Source organism: Natrix helvetica (genome assembly GCF_964273705.1).
Source record: "Natrix helvetica genome assembly, chromosome: W".
NCBI classification, from domain to species: domain Eukaryota; kingdom Metazoa; phylum Chordata; class Lepidosauria; order Squamata; family Natricidae; genus Natrix; species Natrix helvetica.
In genome coordinates, this window is record NC_138555.1 from 76,333,426 (window position 1) to 76,350,198 (window position 16,773).

General features: G+C 47.9%; 1 protein-coding gene across 1 annotated transcript in view; it reads left to right on the top strand.

Moving 5' to 3' along the window:
• Positions 1–16,773, top strand: part of LOC309400703 (vigilin-like) — a 110,329-nt gene that overhangs the window by 35,136 nt on the left and 58,420 nt on the right. The window contains exons 2-5 of the mRNA XM_081969333.1: positions 11,930–12,009; positions 13,106–13,218; positions 13,469–13,617; positions 15,223–15,438. Of these exons, the coding sequence (XP_081825459.1) occupies positions 13,143–13,218; positions 13,469–13,617; positions 15,223–15,438 (441 nt within the window). The 5' untranslated portion in view covers positions 11,930–12,009; positions 13,106–13,142. The remainder of the gene's footprint in view (positions 1–11,929; positions 12,010–13,105; positions 13,219–13,468; positions 13,618–15,222; positions 15,439–16,773) is intronic.

Sequence of the window (16,773 nt, forward strand, 5' to 3'; positions counted from 1 at the left end):
GTGGCCTTACCAAGGCATTATAAAGTGGTATTAACACTTCACGTGATCTTGATTCTATGAGTTTGTAGGGTTAAGGACAAAAGAGTAAGGGTAGAGCTGATTTTTGTTTTTTAATGACTGGGGACCTTGATACTTCGATAATCACGAAAAACATAAGGCTGCTTTATAACGTCTGGACGGAGGTGATTTTAGAAGCAAGTTTTGGGGTTTAGCCCTCGTACAGGTTACGTTTCTACCACATGGACTTCCTACTTCCAAAGGTCAGAAAGCTGCTGTCAACTGAAGAAGAGTCCCTCTTCTTTGTGGCAACCCCTGAGAAGAAGGAGTCAAACTATTCTCCAAGGCACCTGAGGGCAGAACAAGAAGCAATGGGTGGAAACTAATCAAGGAGAGAAGCAACTTAGAACTGAGGAGAAACTTCCTGACAGTGAGAACAATTAATCAGTGGAACAGAAGTTGCCTCCAGAAGTTGTGAATGCCCCAACACTGGAAGTCTTTAAGAAGATGTTGGATAGCCATTTGTCTGAAACGGTATAGGGTTTCTTCCTAGGCAGGGGGTTGGACTAGAAGACCTCCAAGGTCCCTTCCAACTCTGCTATTGTATTGTATTGTAACTGTGAGCATGTTATGTTCAAGAGGGACCTCAAGGACCAGATAGAGGTGATTTGCAGGTTGCGCACCTCTAAATTATGGCATAGAATGTGAGGTCATCCTCGTCAGTTGAATGTGTTCAATAAATCATAATTAACTCAGGGTCTGACGTGATATAGATGAACCTAGTCCAAAAGTCTTCAGGACCATCTTTCCCAGCCCACCTGGACTAAGGGAAAGAATGGTGAAGATTCCTCCCCATGGAGACATCTTAGTGAGCACCGTCTCAGTTGAATACCTGACATCAAGATAAGTCCAAAACTCCTGATTTGTAAAAAGGTAAAGATTCCCCTTGCACATATATACTAGCCGTTCCCGACTCTAGGAGGCGGTGCTCATCTCCGTTTCAAAGCTGAAGAGCCAGCGCTGTCCGAAGACGTCTCTCTGGTCATGCGGCCGGCATAACTAAACACCGAAGGCGCACAGAACCCTGTTACCTGCCCACCAAAGGTGGTTTCTATTTTTCTACTTGCATTTTTTACGTGCTTTTGAACTGCTAGGTTGGCAGAAGCTGGGACAAGTCACAGGAGCTCACTTCGTTACGTGGCGCTAGGGATTCAAACCGCCCAACTGCCGACCTTTCTGATTGGCAAGCTCAGCGTCTTAGCTACCGAGCCACCACGTCCCTCTCAAGATACACCTTAACTAGAACAGTATTTCTCTCAATCTAGAGGACTTTTAAAGTACATGGACTTCAACTCCCAGAATTCCCCGGTCAGAATTCTGGGAGTTGAAATCCGTCTATCTTAAAAGTAGCCCAGGTTGAGAATCGCTGCCTTTAAAACATCGTTACTCCTCAGAGCTTTTGGCTGCTGCTGTTGCCAAGGTGCCTTAACTAGCTAGCAAATTGTCAACGCAGGTTTATTTAATTGTTGCATGTTTATTGTCATTGGAGCCACGCCGTAAACCATCCCTCTGGGTAATGGGTGTTCTAGAACTGTATACATAAATAAATACCTCTAGATTATGGCTAGGAGATAAGAGTAACTCAGCATGCCGAGCTCTACGTGTCCTTGCAGGACCAGCAACTCATAGTGAATGGGAGTAAGCCAGAATGCAGCTTGGCATCAGCTGTTACCTTATTGCCTGCCGCACACGGTACGTTTAGTGCAATTATGTAATAACTTGGCAGAGGTACATTGAGGAGGCGTTCCTGGAGTAGGCGTGAGCCGCACGCCGTGTGAAATTTGGGGTTACTCAGACGGACTGGCAAAAAGAAAAAAGGCACAACAGAAGGTTTTTCTAAGCAAACTCAGTGGTTGCTCCTCCGCCTACGCCATTGTCTCTTTCATGCCAGGTGAGTTGCCTTCGGTTGCAGAATGAATCTCTAGATCAAGCTCAAAAAAGTACAACAACAACAACAGGCAGACAAGAAATGATCCATAGCAGTTCTCACAACGTTCGGCACTCTTGGGAGGGTAAACCAGGCAGGATATAAAGGAGGAGAGTTAGTTTATTAGGTCGATAGGATCGTCATGAAGACTCAGTTTTGGTTTTCATCTGAGTACCAATGGCGTAGCCAAGCGAGCAAATGCAATGATAGAACAATATATAAGATGTTTTGTAAATTTGGGCTGATTTATTGCCGTTTGCTGAAGTTTAGCATACATTAATGCGGTACACAACAGCACTGGATTTACACCTTTCAAAGTGACCTCTGGGAGTGAATATGTGGCTGTGCCTGAGATCCCTCAAGACATCCCATCATCCACAACCTTAACTGATGGATGGGTAATATAAAACGCACATAGCCAGGGGTATGCAAAGCTGTAAAACAGGGGTGTCAAACTCGATTTCGTTGAGGGCCACATCAGGGTTATGTTTGACCTCAGGGGGCTGGGGTAGGCATGGCCAGCTCTTATGTCACTCGTGTTGGGGACATCTGTAGCGGCCTGAGTGCTTTGCCAGCGAAAATGGGCTCCCGAGTTCCATTTGCCACTGCAATGGCTTCCTGCAACCCTCTGCCAGTGAAAACAGAGCTCAGGAGGGCCATGCGTTGCGGTCCATTGCTTTATTTTTGTGCCTTGGTAATTCTGAAAAAGCCAGGGAAGCAAATTCCAGTTATCCTCTTGGCATTGCTCGTAGGCAATTCATCCTCACCCTGACAAGCTTCCGATTGGGTGGGCTTTTGCTCCCAACCAGTAAAACAAGGTAAAGGGGCCCTTGCACATTTTACTCTGCCAGTTGTTGCTGACTCTAAGGGCCAATTTTCATCTTCGTTTCAAGTCCATTGAGCCAGCGTTGTCCAAAGACATTTCCACGGCCGTCATGGGTCACAGAGTGCTGTTCCCTTCGCACCGAAGTGGTACCTATTTATCTACTCGCATTTGCATGCCTTTGAACTGTTAGGTTGGCAGGAGCCAGGGTGAGGCGCTCAGGTCTTGAACCTGGCTCCTGCCAACCTAACAGTTCGAAGGCATGCAAATGCGAGCAGATAAATAGGTACCACTTCGGTGGGTACCTATTTCCAGCCAACAAGCCCAGCGTCTTAACTGCTGAGCCACCACGCCACCCGTTTGCTCCCACCTGCAAAGAATTACCGGAGCTGATCTTGTCATTTGCAGAGTGGCCAGGTGGGGAGCATGGTGATCGATGTAGTCCTTCGCAAAGTTTCTGATTTGTATGAAAGAGCCTGAAACATGTTTGAGGTGATCTGCTTTCCAAACTAGCTGCGAACCTCCCCAAAATGCAATGTGCGCTCGCCCCTGCGTGTGTGTGCGTGACCCCCTCCGCACGGCAGAGCTGAACTGGGGCGACAGCTCCCTTGCCCACAGAGGGGGCGCTCCATGCCACCTGTGACATGTGTGCACTAAGATCGTTATCACGGCTGTTGTGGCCCAGCAGCGGCCGGCTGAGCTGTTGCTGGAATCTGACAGCGATGGGACTGCCCTGGAGGCTGAGGAAGACTCTAGGGGGTGTTCGGAGTCAGAGCAGGGACTGGAGAGGCCTGTTGGCCACCAGGTGGCGTCTGAGCCAGGGAGCAGTGAGGAAGAACAGGGGGAGGTTGTCCCTGACATCCGGATGCGGAGGGCTGATAGGAGAAGGCAGCAGCTGTGGAAACAGGCTCGCAGAAGGAAATAGGACACAGGTGGTTATTAATTGGCCCCTCCCAGAGAGCTTATAGGTGGAGCGACGGGAGGGGAATTTTGCAGGAAACATCAGTTTAAGTTTGAAGAAGTCCCTGAATTCCGTGAGTTTGGTTTTTCATAAAGATAAGTTTCTGGGCTCCTAGCCAAGGGATGGCTTATCTACTTCATTAGTCGTGGCAGATGGCCAAGCCGGCATCAGTATAATTTGGAGGCTTGGGGGACAGAACAACGGCCCTATACTATTTCAGGCCAATGGCTGCCCAATCTCTTCTTAAAAATGGTGGAGCATCCACAATTTCTGGAGGCAAGTGGTTCCACGGATTGATTGTTCTAATTGTTAGGAAATTTCTCCTTAATTCTAAGTTGCTTCTGTCCTTGATTAGTTTCCACCCATGGCTTCTTGTCCTGTCCTCGAGGGCTTTGGAGAATAGCTCTTCTTTGTGGCAGCCCCTTAGATATTGGAAGGCTGTTATGTTGTTTCCCTTAGTCCTTTGTCTTCATTAGACTAGTCCAGTGATGGTGAACCTATGGCACATGAGGTGCTGCCCTGTCAGCTGGCCAGAGCGCATGTGCGCGCTGGCCAGCTGAGTTCACCCTTTTTGAAAGCCATTTTTCGCCCTCCCCAGGCTCCAGAGCCTTTATAGGAGCCTGGGGAGGGTGAAAAGAGCCTCCCCCGCCCTCCCGGAGGCCCGCCAGAGGCTTTATGAGCTTCCCTGAAGCCTCCGGAGTGCAAAAGAACGTCCCTACGGGCATACCGGAGGTTCGGGAACGGACTTCCGGATTGCTTGGAGGGTCGTTTTGACTACTCTGGAGGCTTCAGGGAAGCGTCCTGAAGGTTCCCTCAAACCTTTGGACCGCTCAAAATGACCCTCCGAGCAAACCGGAAGTCACTTCCTGTTTGCTCGGAGGTTCGTTTTGACCGCTCCGGAGGCTTCAGGGAAGCTTCCTGAAGGTCCCTCAAGCCTTCGGAGCGCTCAAAATGACCCTCCGAACAAACCGCAAGTGACTTCCGGTTTGCTCGGAGGTTCGTTTTGACTGCTCCGGAGGCTTCAGGGAAGCCTCCTGAAGGTCCCTCAAGCCTTCGGAGCACTCAAAACGACCCTCCGAGCAAACCGGAAGTCACTTCCTGTTTGCTCGGAGGTTCATTTTGACTGCTCTGGAGGCTTCAGGGAAGCCTCCTGAAGGTCCCTGAAGCCTCCGGAGAGCTTCCAGGGGGGCGGGTTAGGCTGTTTTTGCCCTCCCCAGGCTCCTATAAAGACTTTGGAGGGCAAAGAAAGCATGCAAAAAATGGGGGTCACGCCTACAGTGCGCGCATGCCCGCTGGGGTGGTGGTCGTGCATTGCATTATGGGTGCGGCACGCCCACACACGACCCCCCTGCGCTCCCCCCACTTATGGCACGCGAGCCAAAAAAGGTTCTCCATCGCTGGACTAGACATACCCAATTCTTGTGACCGTTCTTCATATATTTTAGTCTCCGGTCCCTTAATCACCTTTGTTCAGAGGTGAGTTTCTGCCGGTTCGCCCCGGATCCCGCAAACTGGTAGCGCCGGTGGCCGGAGGCTCCTCCCACCCACTCGAACGCTTCTGCACATGCAGCAAAACCAAACCGGTCCTTAAATCTTAAAAGACAGTTTTTGGAGGGAGTGGGATTACAATCTGCGCCTTGCCTTATTGAATTCTTGCATTCAGGGCAATATTTGTTCCAAATAGAGATTGAAATGCATTTTTCCCCCCTGCTTGGATATATTTCCTTGGGTATAATCTCCTTCAGTGACTACACGCTGGTAATTGATGGTGCTGGAGCTCATCAAGATTACCTTTGCTAGAGGCCTGAAGTGATTGCTTTGAAATTAGGTTAAGGGCCTTTTATCTCACCCTATTAGCATACTTTAGGAAATCTAATCAGGGTTAGGCATTGGGAAATAAAGAGATGTCTGTCCACTGATGTATACCCTCTCTTCCTTCAGGGATCTCAACGCAAAATCCCATTTGTACAATACAATAGCAGAGTTGGAAGGGACCTTGGAGGTCTTCTAGTCCAACCCCCTGCCTAGGCAGGAAACCCTACACCGTTTCAGACAAATAGCTATCCAACATCTTCTTAAAGACTTCCAGTGTTGGGGCATTCACAACTTCTGGAGGCAAGCTGTTCCACTGATTAATTGTTCTAACTGTCAGGAAATTTCTCCTCAGTTCTAAGTTGCTTCTCTTCTTGATTAGTTTCCACCCATTGTTCTGCCCTCAGGTGCCTTGGAGAATAGTTTGACTCCCTCTTCTTTGTGGCAACCCCTGAGATACTGGAAGACTGCTATCAGGTCTCCCCTAGTCCTTCTTTCTATTAAACTAGACATACCCAGTTCCTGCAACCGTTCTTCATATGTTTTAGTCTCCAGTCCCCTAATCATCTTTGTTGCTCTTCTCTGCACTCTTTCTAGAGTCTCCACATCTTTTCTACATCGTGGCGACCAAAACTGAATGCCGTATTCCAAGTGTGGCCTTACCAAGGCGTTATAAACTGGTATTAACACTTCACGTGATCTTGATTCTATCCCTCTGTTGATGCAGCCTAGAACTGTGTTGGCTTTTTTGGCAGCTGCTGCACACGGCTGGCTCCTATTTAAATGGTTGTCCACTAGGACTCCAAGATCCCTTTCACAGTTACTACTATTGAGCAAGGTACCACCTATACTGTACCTGTACGATTTCTACAATAATCTTTTGTTTGAGCTTGGAGTTACCGTGTTTCTCTGAAAATAAAACAGGGTCTTTTCTTTTGACCCCTGAAATAAGTGCTTGGTCTCATTTTTGGAAAGGTCTTATTATTTTTGAGGTTCAGGAGGCAGCGAGTGTGGTCACCTCATGGCTGCTGCTGTGTTGCAATATTTTCAAAGCGGAGGTTATTTTTGTGCATGCACTCAAAAGCCCAATTGGGCTTATTATCTAGGGAGGTCTTATTTTGGGGGAAACAGGGTAGTAGCCAGGCGAGATGGGCTTAACCCTAATTTTCCTAAACCTGTGATGGCGGATCTATGGCACAGGTGCCACAGCGGGCACGCAGAGAGCCCTCTCTGCGAGCATGTGAGCTGTTGCCCCAGCTCAGCTCCACTGCGCATGTGCCTCCAATCAGCCAGCTGATTTTCGGGGGGCCGCCGTGCGGGGGCAGTGCCCGTGCGCCATGTTTTTGCTCCCTGCTTGCTATGGCATTTTCACTGCCATAGCAAGCTGGCAGTGAAAATAAATCCAGAATTTCAGGCAGTCCTCGACTTACGGCCGCAGATGAGCCCCAGATTTCCCTCGCGAAGTGAGACATTTTGCTATTTTACGACCTTTCTTGCCCCAGTTGCTAACTGAATCCTTGCAGTTGATAAAGAGATAACAGGGTTCTTAAGTGAATCTGGCTTTCCCCATGGACTTTACTCGTCAGAAGGTTGCAAAAGTGGATCCCATGACCCCGGGACACGGCAACCATCATAAATACATGCCAGTTGCCAGGCCTCGGAATTTGGACCATAAGGATGCTGCAGTAATCATAAGTGTGAAAAACGGTCATAAGTCACTTTTTTCCAACGTTGTTATGACGACTTTGTTTGTTTGTTTTATTGGATTGATATGCCGCCCTTCTCCCAAAGGACTCAGGGCGGCGTACAACATTAAAAAACACATATCACAAAAGTTGAAAGGAAATTAGATAAATATCCAAAAAACCAAACCCAATTAATATGACAATAACATTTTAAAAATGAGATAAAAATTAACAGGCCAGACTGGCTTGCTGGAAAAGCCAACTTTTTAGGCCGCGTCGGAAGGACCGGAGGTCAGGGATTATGCGAAGCTCCGGGGGCAGCTCATTCCAGAGGGAAGGCGTTCCCACAGAGAAGGCTCTCCCCCTGGGGGTCACCAGCCGACACCGTTTGGCCGACAGCACCCTGAGGCGGCCAACTCTGTGGGATCGTACTGGACGGTGGGAGGCTACTGGTAGCAGTAGGTGGTCTCGCAGATATCCTGGGCCTAAGCCATGGAGTGCTTTAAAGGTTATAATTAATACCTTGAATCGCACCCGGAAAACAACCGGCAACCAGTGCAGGCCGCCTAAAAGGTATGTAACATGGAAGCACCTAGGTACCCCCATGACAACCCGCGCGGCCGCATTCTGGACCAGCTGAAGCCTCCAGGTGCTCTTCAAGGGCAGCCCCATGTAGAGAGCATTGCAGTAGTCCAGGCGAGAAAGGACGAGGGCATGAGTGACTGTGCACAGAGCATCCCGATCCAGTAAGGGGCGCAACTGGCGTACCAGGCGAACCTGGTAAAAGGCCCCCCTGGTCACGGCCATCAGGTCACCTTCTAAACTAAGCCGCGTATCCAGGAGGACTCCCAGATTGCGAGCCTTCTCTGAGGGGGCTAAAATTTCTCCCCCTATCGTCAAAGATGGAACAAGATGCACAAATCGGGATGTCTGACTCTGAAGGCAGCTGAGAACTGTCAGACGGCTCTGGACCCCCTCTGCCTCCGACACAGAGCCCTCATCAGAGCCTTCCCCAGACTCCAGGACTGGCCCATGTTCCTCCCCAAGCTCCTCATTGTCTTAACCTGCCACCAGCTCTCCTGGCCACTGGCAGGCCCCAAAACTTTCTTTGCCTCTCTTTTTTTTCTTTTAGCTATGGCCTTAATGTGGATTAGAGAGCGCTACCCAAAGGATCTCTTTTACGAAAGCCTATTCCGCCATGAAAAAAGCTCTCCATGAACCAAGCGTCCGTGCTGGTGTGTACCTGGGTGGGCATGCTTTTTGTTCCTTCTACAATTCCCCCCACCTCGGCCGCACACCCTGCCACTCGACTCAGGGCTGATGGGAAGGCGAGAGCCAAGCGTGATTAATTCCTGGTGGCCATAAGAGGCTTTCTCTCATATCCTCACCGTAGTTTGGGGGCCTAGGAAGCTTAGCGGTGCTTTGCTTTAATAAGAGCTGGACAAGAGAAAAGAGAGCTTTGTGGACAAAGGAAGGGGTTTGATGTCTGATTAGAGAGGAGACCCAGCTTATTTTAACAATGCAGATATTACCAGCATTCTCCTACTGGGCATCCTCTGAGTAGAACAGAACAGAACAGAATTCTTTATTGGCCAAGTGTGATTGGACACACAGGGAATTTGTCTTTGGTGCATATGCTCTCAGTGTACACAAAAAGACAAGATACATTCGCCAGGAAACATAAGGTACAGCCCTTAATGGTAGTCCTAGGGTACAAATAAGCAATCAAATCATACTAGGAAACCATCAGTATAAATTGTAAAGATACAAGCAACCCAGTTACAGCCATACAGTCATAGGTGGGAGGAGATGGGTGATAGGAACAATGAGAAGATTAATAGTAGTGCAGACTTAGTAAATAGTTTGACAGTGTTGAGGGAATTATTTGTTTAGCAGAGTGATGGCGTTCAGGAAAAAACTGCTCTTGTGTCTAGAATAGGACAGGATAGAATAAAATAGAATAGAATAGAATTCTTTATTGGCCAAGTGTGGTTGGACACACAAGAAATTTGTCTTTGGTGCATATGCTCTCAGTGTACATAAAGAAAAATGAAATACATTCATCAAGAATCATAAGATACAACACTTAGTGATGGTCATAGGTTACTAATAAGCAATCAAATTATACTAAGAAACAAATAAAACAATATAAATTGTAAAGATACAAGCAACATGGTTATTATTCATAAGTGGGAAGAGATAGATACTAGGAAGGAAGAGAAGACTAACAGTAATACAGTCTTAGTAAATATTTTGACAGTGTTGTGGGAATTAGTTTAGCAGAGTGATGGCGTTCGGGGAAAACTGTTCTTGTGTCTAGTTGTTATGCTGTGCAGTGCCCTATAAGCGTCGTTTGGAGGGTAGGAGTTGAAAACAATTTATGTCCAGTATGCGAGGGGTCTGTACACATTTTCACAGCCCTCTTTTTGACTTGTGCAGCGTACAGGTCCTCAATGGAAGGCAGGTTGGTAGTAATTGTTTTTTCTGCAGTTCTGATTCTCCTCTGAAGTCCGTGTCTGTCTAGTTGGGTTGCAGAATCATATATGTGTGTGTGTTGTATTTGTGCTGATAAATAAATAAAGGGAGACTAGTATAGATCTATTTCAAGCTATTTAGCTCTCATCAGCTAGCCATACCCTTACTGGGATTCGAACCCAAAGGGTATGGCTAGCTGATGAGAGCTAAATAGCTTGAAATAGATCTATACTAGTCTCCCTTTATTTATTTATCAGCACAAATACAACACAAATATAAAAAGGCAACATTAAAAATAAAAATATGGTTTTCTGTCTGTATGGTCTTCTGTAATGAGCCGAAGGACAGAAAGAGGGAGTAGTGAGCTTCCTCCCATATTTGGGCATACCAGGGATTGTACCACAAATACATATATATATGTATGTATATGTATATGTATATGTATTTGTGTTACAACCCCTGGTATGCCCAAATATGGGAGGGAACTCACTACTCTCCTTTTCTGTCTATTGGCTCACTGCAGGAGACTATCCAGGCAGAAAACCATATTTTTAAAGTTGCCTTTTTATATTTGTGTTGTATTTGTGCTGATAAATAAATAAAGGGAGACTAGTATAGATCTGTTTCAAGCTATTTAGCTCTCATCAGCTAGCCATACCCTTACTTACCCAGTAAGGGTATGGCTAGCTGATGAGAGCTAAATAGCTTGAAATAGATCTATACTAGTCTCCCTTTATTTATTTATCAGCACAAATACAACATAATATGTATGTATGTATGTATGTATGTATGTATGTATATACGTACGTACGTATGTATTTATGTATAAAGTATACAGCTGATGTAGGTTTTTGTCTATGCCGTTGGGGAATACTGAGAGTGGAAGATCCAGTACATTCACACGTGAATAGTTCCAGGAAATCTGTAATGCCTGCCTCCTCCTGCAGCTGGAGCATCAAAAAGACTACAGGGAGTCATTGACTTAACAGCCATCCATTTATGAGAAAATACCAACGCAGGAGGAAGTTCTTCATAAAATAATGGAATGTGCTGAAATGAGTAAATTGACATTTGAAATTAGAGAACCCGAAGATAAATAATGTTATAATTGAAGAGGGAGTTTGTTCTTCATAAAAGAATCGGGAGTCAAACTATTCTTCAAGGGACCTGAACAAGAAGCAATGGGTGGAAACTAATCAAGGAGAGAAGCAACTTAGAACTGAGGAGAAATTTCCTGACACTTAGAACAATTAATCAGTGGAACAGAAGTTGCCTCCAGAAGTTGTGAATGCCCCAACACTGGAAGTCTTTAAGAAGATGTTGGATAGCCATTTGTCTGAAACGGTATAGGGTTTCCTGCCTAGGCAGGGGGTTGGACTAGAAGACCTCCAAGGTCCCTTCCAACTCTGCTATTGTATTGTATTGTATATCATAAGACATGGGATTTATTTTATCAATGGTTAGATTAAAAAAAACCATGGAAATGAAAGGTACTAGAGAATGTTATTAATACAAGAATAATAGAATGATACTGAACATAACATAAAGATATATTATTATTGGATAGATTGAAGAGGATGTAATGAATGGTTATAAATGAACCCAATATTCCGTAAATCTCGTTTAAAATGAAGGAATAATAGTGATACTCCAACAAATGAGGCATAATGAATAATAATGTATACAAACATTCGATTTGAGAATATGTGATTTCATAGAAATTGCAAGTGATAACTACGGAAAGGATGCCCAAAAAACAGGTAACCAATCGCCACACTGTATGTAACGGAGGATGGTTTTACGTTTTGTGTCTTGTTTGTCTACGGCTGTCTAAAAATAAAAATCTTTTAAAAAACGGCAACCACCATCCGTTTTACAACAATAAATTAACCATAAAACAGCAGAAACGGCGGCTTACCTCCAGAATTTTCTGGAAGAGCAGCGGGTGAAGCCTGGCGTGCCTGGAGAGATGGCGCCGCGTGCCATACGTTCACCATCTCGGTCAGAGAACAAAACTAAGCTCTTGGGGAAGGTTAGACGACCCGCTCCCCTAATCTTTAAATATGTCTTCCATTGCTATAACTGGTTAGCTGTGTATATCTTACTTTGGGGCTGGGGGCGTCTTGCACTGGATGGCGGCGGGGGCATGTTTCATCTTAAGAACGAGGGTCTTTCAATTCTCTCGGCAGGACCAAAGCTGCTGTCACGCTGAAGCGCCACAGGTAGCCTTGCTTCGGACGGACCTTTCCGGCATTTGACCATTTTGCAGGTAAGCCGAGGAGGAACGCCGCGCTTTGCCGTGGAGTTAGGAGTGGGCGGGCGGCCGAGAGCACGGATGGCGATGGAGGATGTAAATCGGACGTAAATCAATGGGTGGGATTCTCCGCACCGGGATTGTTAAAATCAAAACTTGGGGGCAAGGCAGAAGACCATGTTTGAAGTTGGGATGGATCCAGGCGGATCGTTTAGTAGAGCTGAGCTGGTATCTTGTGAGTAAATGCCAGCCATGCTCAGGGTTAAATAAGGCCCCCTCCAAAGGAGGACAACTCTGACATGTCTGTCTGTCTGTCTGTCTGTCTCTCTCTCTCTCTCTCTCTCTTCCTCTCTCCTTCCTTCCTTTCTCTCCCTCTTTCCCTTCCTTCTTTCATTCCCCTCCTCCCCCTCCCTTTCTTTCTTTCTTTCTTTCTTTCTTTCTTTCTTTCTTTCTTTCTTTCTTTCTCCCTCCCTTCCTTCTTCCTTTCTTTCTCTCTCCCTTCCTTCTTCCTTTCTTTCTCTCTCCCCCTTCTTTCCTTCTCCTCCTTCCTTCTTTCATTCCCCTCCCCCCTTTCTTTCTTTCTTTCTTTCTTTCTTTCTTTCTCCCTCCCTTCCTTGTTCCTTTCTTTCTCTCTCCCCGTTCTTTCCTTCTCCTCCTCCTCCCTCCCTTCATATTCTTTCTTTCTTTCTCTCTCCCTCTCTTCTTTCTATCCTTTCCTTTTTTAATTCCCCTCCTACTCTTCCTTCTCACCCTCCCTTCCCTCCCTTCCCCTCCACCCCTCCCTCCCTCTTTCTTTCTTTCTTTCTTTTATTTTTTCTTGTTTCCTTCCTATTTATTTCTTTCCTCCTCCCTCCCACTTTCTTTCTTTCTTTCTTTCTTTCTTTCCTTCTTTCTTTCTATCTTTCTATCTTTTGTTCTTTCTTTTTCCTTCACCTTTCTTTCTTCCTCCCTCCCACTTCCTTCCTTCCCTCCTTCCCTCTTTCTTTCTTTCTTTCTTTCTTTCTTTCTTTCTATCTATTTTTTGTTCTTTCTTTTTCTTGTTTCCTGCATCTTTCTTTTTTTCTTTCCTCCTTCCCTCCCCCCTCTCTCCCTCCCCCCCCTCTCTCCCCAGTGGAGTATCGGAATCACGCAAATCTGGGTTTAAAACAATGAGTTCGGTCGCCGTGTTAACACCCAAGAGCTTTGCTGAGCACCGCAGCGGCCTGAGGGACGAAGAATCGCGAGGTGAGAGGGTTATGCCGGTGAAGGATGCTGGCGCAGGAAGCACCTCCTCACGGCCCATGAGAGGCAAAACCGCTCATAAGTCACTTTTTTCCCAGTGCCGTTGTAACTTCAAACGGTCACTAAACCCCCAGCTTGTAAATTGAGGATTATCTATTTAATTGAAGTTCATTCCAAGGAGCCGTTGTCTTTATACATTTCTCTCTTTCTGTTCCTTTAATATTGGTTTCTTCGTGGTCTCTGCTCCAAGCAGGTGGTGTCCCAGAAGATGAGGCCTACATCCCCACTTACTTGGAAGCTTTCCCGCCGCTCCCGGAAAAGGGGGCTCCGGGGGAAAGATCCAGTGAGTTCACAGGAGTATGGAACAAAATCCGGCCCATCAAATCTTCGGTCATCACCCAGGTGAGCGTGCAGAGGAGGCATATACAGTGCAAGGTGGGATGTAATCCAGGGGTGGGATTGAAAAATTTTTATCAACTGGTTATCTGCCCAGTTGCTGGTTGGGTATGACCACGGTGGGCGTGGCCTACTTGGCATCCTGCACTATGGCATGGAGGGTCGTATTCACCCTCCCCCGGCTCTGGAGGCTTTCCTCGAACCTCTGGCAGGGAGAAGACATCCTCCCCCAGGCTCCGGAGGCCCTCCAAAGGATGGAAACAGGCCCGTTATTAGACTTCCGGAACTTCTGGGAGGCCCATTTTTTGCCCTCCCCAGGCTCTGGAGAGTTTCCTCGAGCCTCTGGGTGGGAGAAGACATCCTCCCCCAGGCTCTGGAGGCCCTCCAAAGGATGGAAACAGGCCCATTACTGGACTTCCAGAACTTCTGGGAGGCCCATTTTTTGCCCTCCCCAGACTCTGGAGAGTTTCCTCGAGCCTCCAGGAGGGCGAAAATGGCCTCCACTGGGTCCTGGAGGTCAGAAAGAGTCCCATTTCTCAACTTCCAGAACTTCTGGGAAGCTTGTTTTTCACCCTCCCAGAGCCTCTGCGCAAGCCTTGCACTTATCTGGCATGATCAACAAGCCATATGGAGACGCCTGGGGAGGGATGGGCGGGGCCAGCCAGTCTTTCCAACTCCCAGTTCGGCAAACCAGACGCAAAATTAGCAGTCCGAAACGGCTGTGTCCCACCCCTTGGAGTGATCTCTCGCAGAAAATGAATGTGTGAGTTGGAAGCAACCTTTGACAATCTGTTGTCCTCCCAAGCGGGCGGGCTTCCATACCCACCCAGAATTCCTAAGGCTAGCATAACCACGGCTGAGAATTCTAGTTGGTTCATGTACCTGAAAGCTGGATAAGGTTGGTCCATAACGGGGGCGGGGTCTGTAGGGCATAGGCTGGAGGGCAATGAAGTCACTTGCAATGGCTTTTTGAGAATGGGGGATCCAGTTTGGGTCTGAATGCTGCTGAGATGCTTCTGTAAAACAGAACAGACTCTGGTTTGTTTGTTTGTTTGTTTGTTTGTTTGTTTGTTTTGTTTTACCAATAAAGATTATTTGTAGCTCATATTTGAAATGAGGAATCCTTGGTGCTCTCTGAGCTTGGTTGTTCTCTTCAAGATGTTTCATGACCCAGAGGAGGTAACATCTTCAGTGCTAATGCAGTGCCGTGTTTAGTGACTAGCACTAAGGTTCCCACAGTTCTCCTCCTCCTCTTCTCCTCCTCCTCCTTCTCCCTCTCCACAACCCCTACTCCCTTCTTGCACTGATGATGTTACCTAGTTGGGGCATGAAATGTCTGCAAGAAAACCACCAAGCTCCAAGAACACCAAAGATCCCACAGTCGTCCCCCTCCCTCCCTCCCTCCCTCCCTCCCTCCTCCTCTTCCTCCTCCTCTTCCTCCTCCTCCTCCTCAAACCCTCCACAGGTGACCCCTACACAAGTCCTGTATCATGGCCGCCACCCCCCCAACCCTTCGAGGTCAAACAAAACCTTGATGTGGCCCTCAATGAAATAAGAGTTTCAAACCCCTGTTGTAGCATTTCGATAACAGTGCCTGATTCTTCCGGGCAGGTGTTTCACGTCCCTCTGGAAGAGCGACGCTACAAGGACAACAGCCAGTTTGGAGAAGGCGACGAGGCCAAAGTCTGCGTGGACATCATGCAGAAGACGGGGGCTCATATTGAGCTTTCCTTGGCCAAGGACCAGGGCCTGTCCATCATGGTGACTGGCAAGCTGGACTCGGTGATGAAAGCACGGAAGGAAATTGTCGCTCGGCTTCAAACCCAGGTGACGCATCAAAGTTAGCTTCCCCGCCGGTCCTTGCGGTGACGTTTTCACCATCTCCTGCTCCCAAGTCAGCACTTAAAATATTACAGTTAGCATTATTTAAGGGTTTCCAGGGTGACACACTGACTTTGTCATCGTCCTTCGAAAACTGGCGGCAAATCGGATCTTTTGTAGAAGGCTGCCTTCAACAGAATCTGGGGGGGCCTTTGACCTATTGGGCCCAGTTCTGCCGGAGCAGAATAGTCTATGAATAGTCTGGGGGCTACACCCCTTGGGGGTATGTGTTCTGTTAAAATATAGCCTGTTGTGCCTTAAAATGGCTTCTGCTGTACTGCCGTAAAATGGCTTCTACTGTACAGCGCAGTGGAGTTGCCGTGGTAATGGCTTCACAGTACTCCACAAGGGGGCTCCCTCTAGTAAGGGGGGAAATCCAGCATAGATTTTCTAGAAATTAGGTTTGGTCCGGACATTTTCCTCCTATAAATAAATATCTGAGCAACTTATTAACTACCGTGTTTTCCCAAAAATAAGACAGGGTCTTATTTTCTTTTGACACCCCCTCCCCAAATATGGCTTGGGCCTTATTATTGGGGGAGGGCTTCTTGTTTTGGGGTTGCTAGGCGGCTACTCTCTTGCGAGTGGGCTCCCGAAGAGCCGGGTACAGCCTCGGGCGAACGGCTGTCTTGCACTGTCGCAGCAGCACAACACAGCAGCCATGAGGTGACCACGCTCATGAGTAGCCACTCGGCTCAGCTGGCACAGTGCCATTCACTGACCTAGAGGTATTTCGAAGGCGCCAAGCTGTGTGAGCGCCGGTTCCCTGCCCCCCGGCTCCCGCAGCTCGGCGCCTTCGGAATACCTCTAGGTCAGTGAATGGCGCTCTGCATGGCTGGAGAGGAGGGTTGCGCGAGCAGCTGTTCCGCTCCCCCGCTTGCGCGCCTCCTAGCCTCACCATGCCCTGGCCCAGCTCTCCCTGCAGGGCCAGGCCACCGCTGCTGCCTCTGCCGCCATCCCAGCGTGGCTTCTTCTGTAGCTTCCAAACCCCAGAGATCGGCTGCCGAGTCTTCTGGCAGTGACTGCTCTGGGAGTACGCTCTATAGTTGTGGGCCGGCTCTTCGGGAGTCCGCTCACAAGAGAGTAGCCGCCCGGCATCCCCCCTCTCCAGCTGAGCACAGCGCCAGTCACCGACCTAGCGGTATCCGGAAGGCACCTTTACACCACCCCTGTTCCCGCAGCTTGGCGCTTTCGGGATACCGCTAGGTCGGTGAGTGGTGCTCTGCCTAGCTGGAGGGGGGAGGGTTGTCCAAGGGGCTTATTTTCGGGGGAGGGCTTATA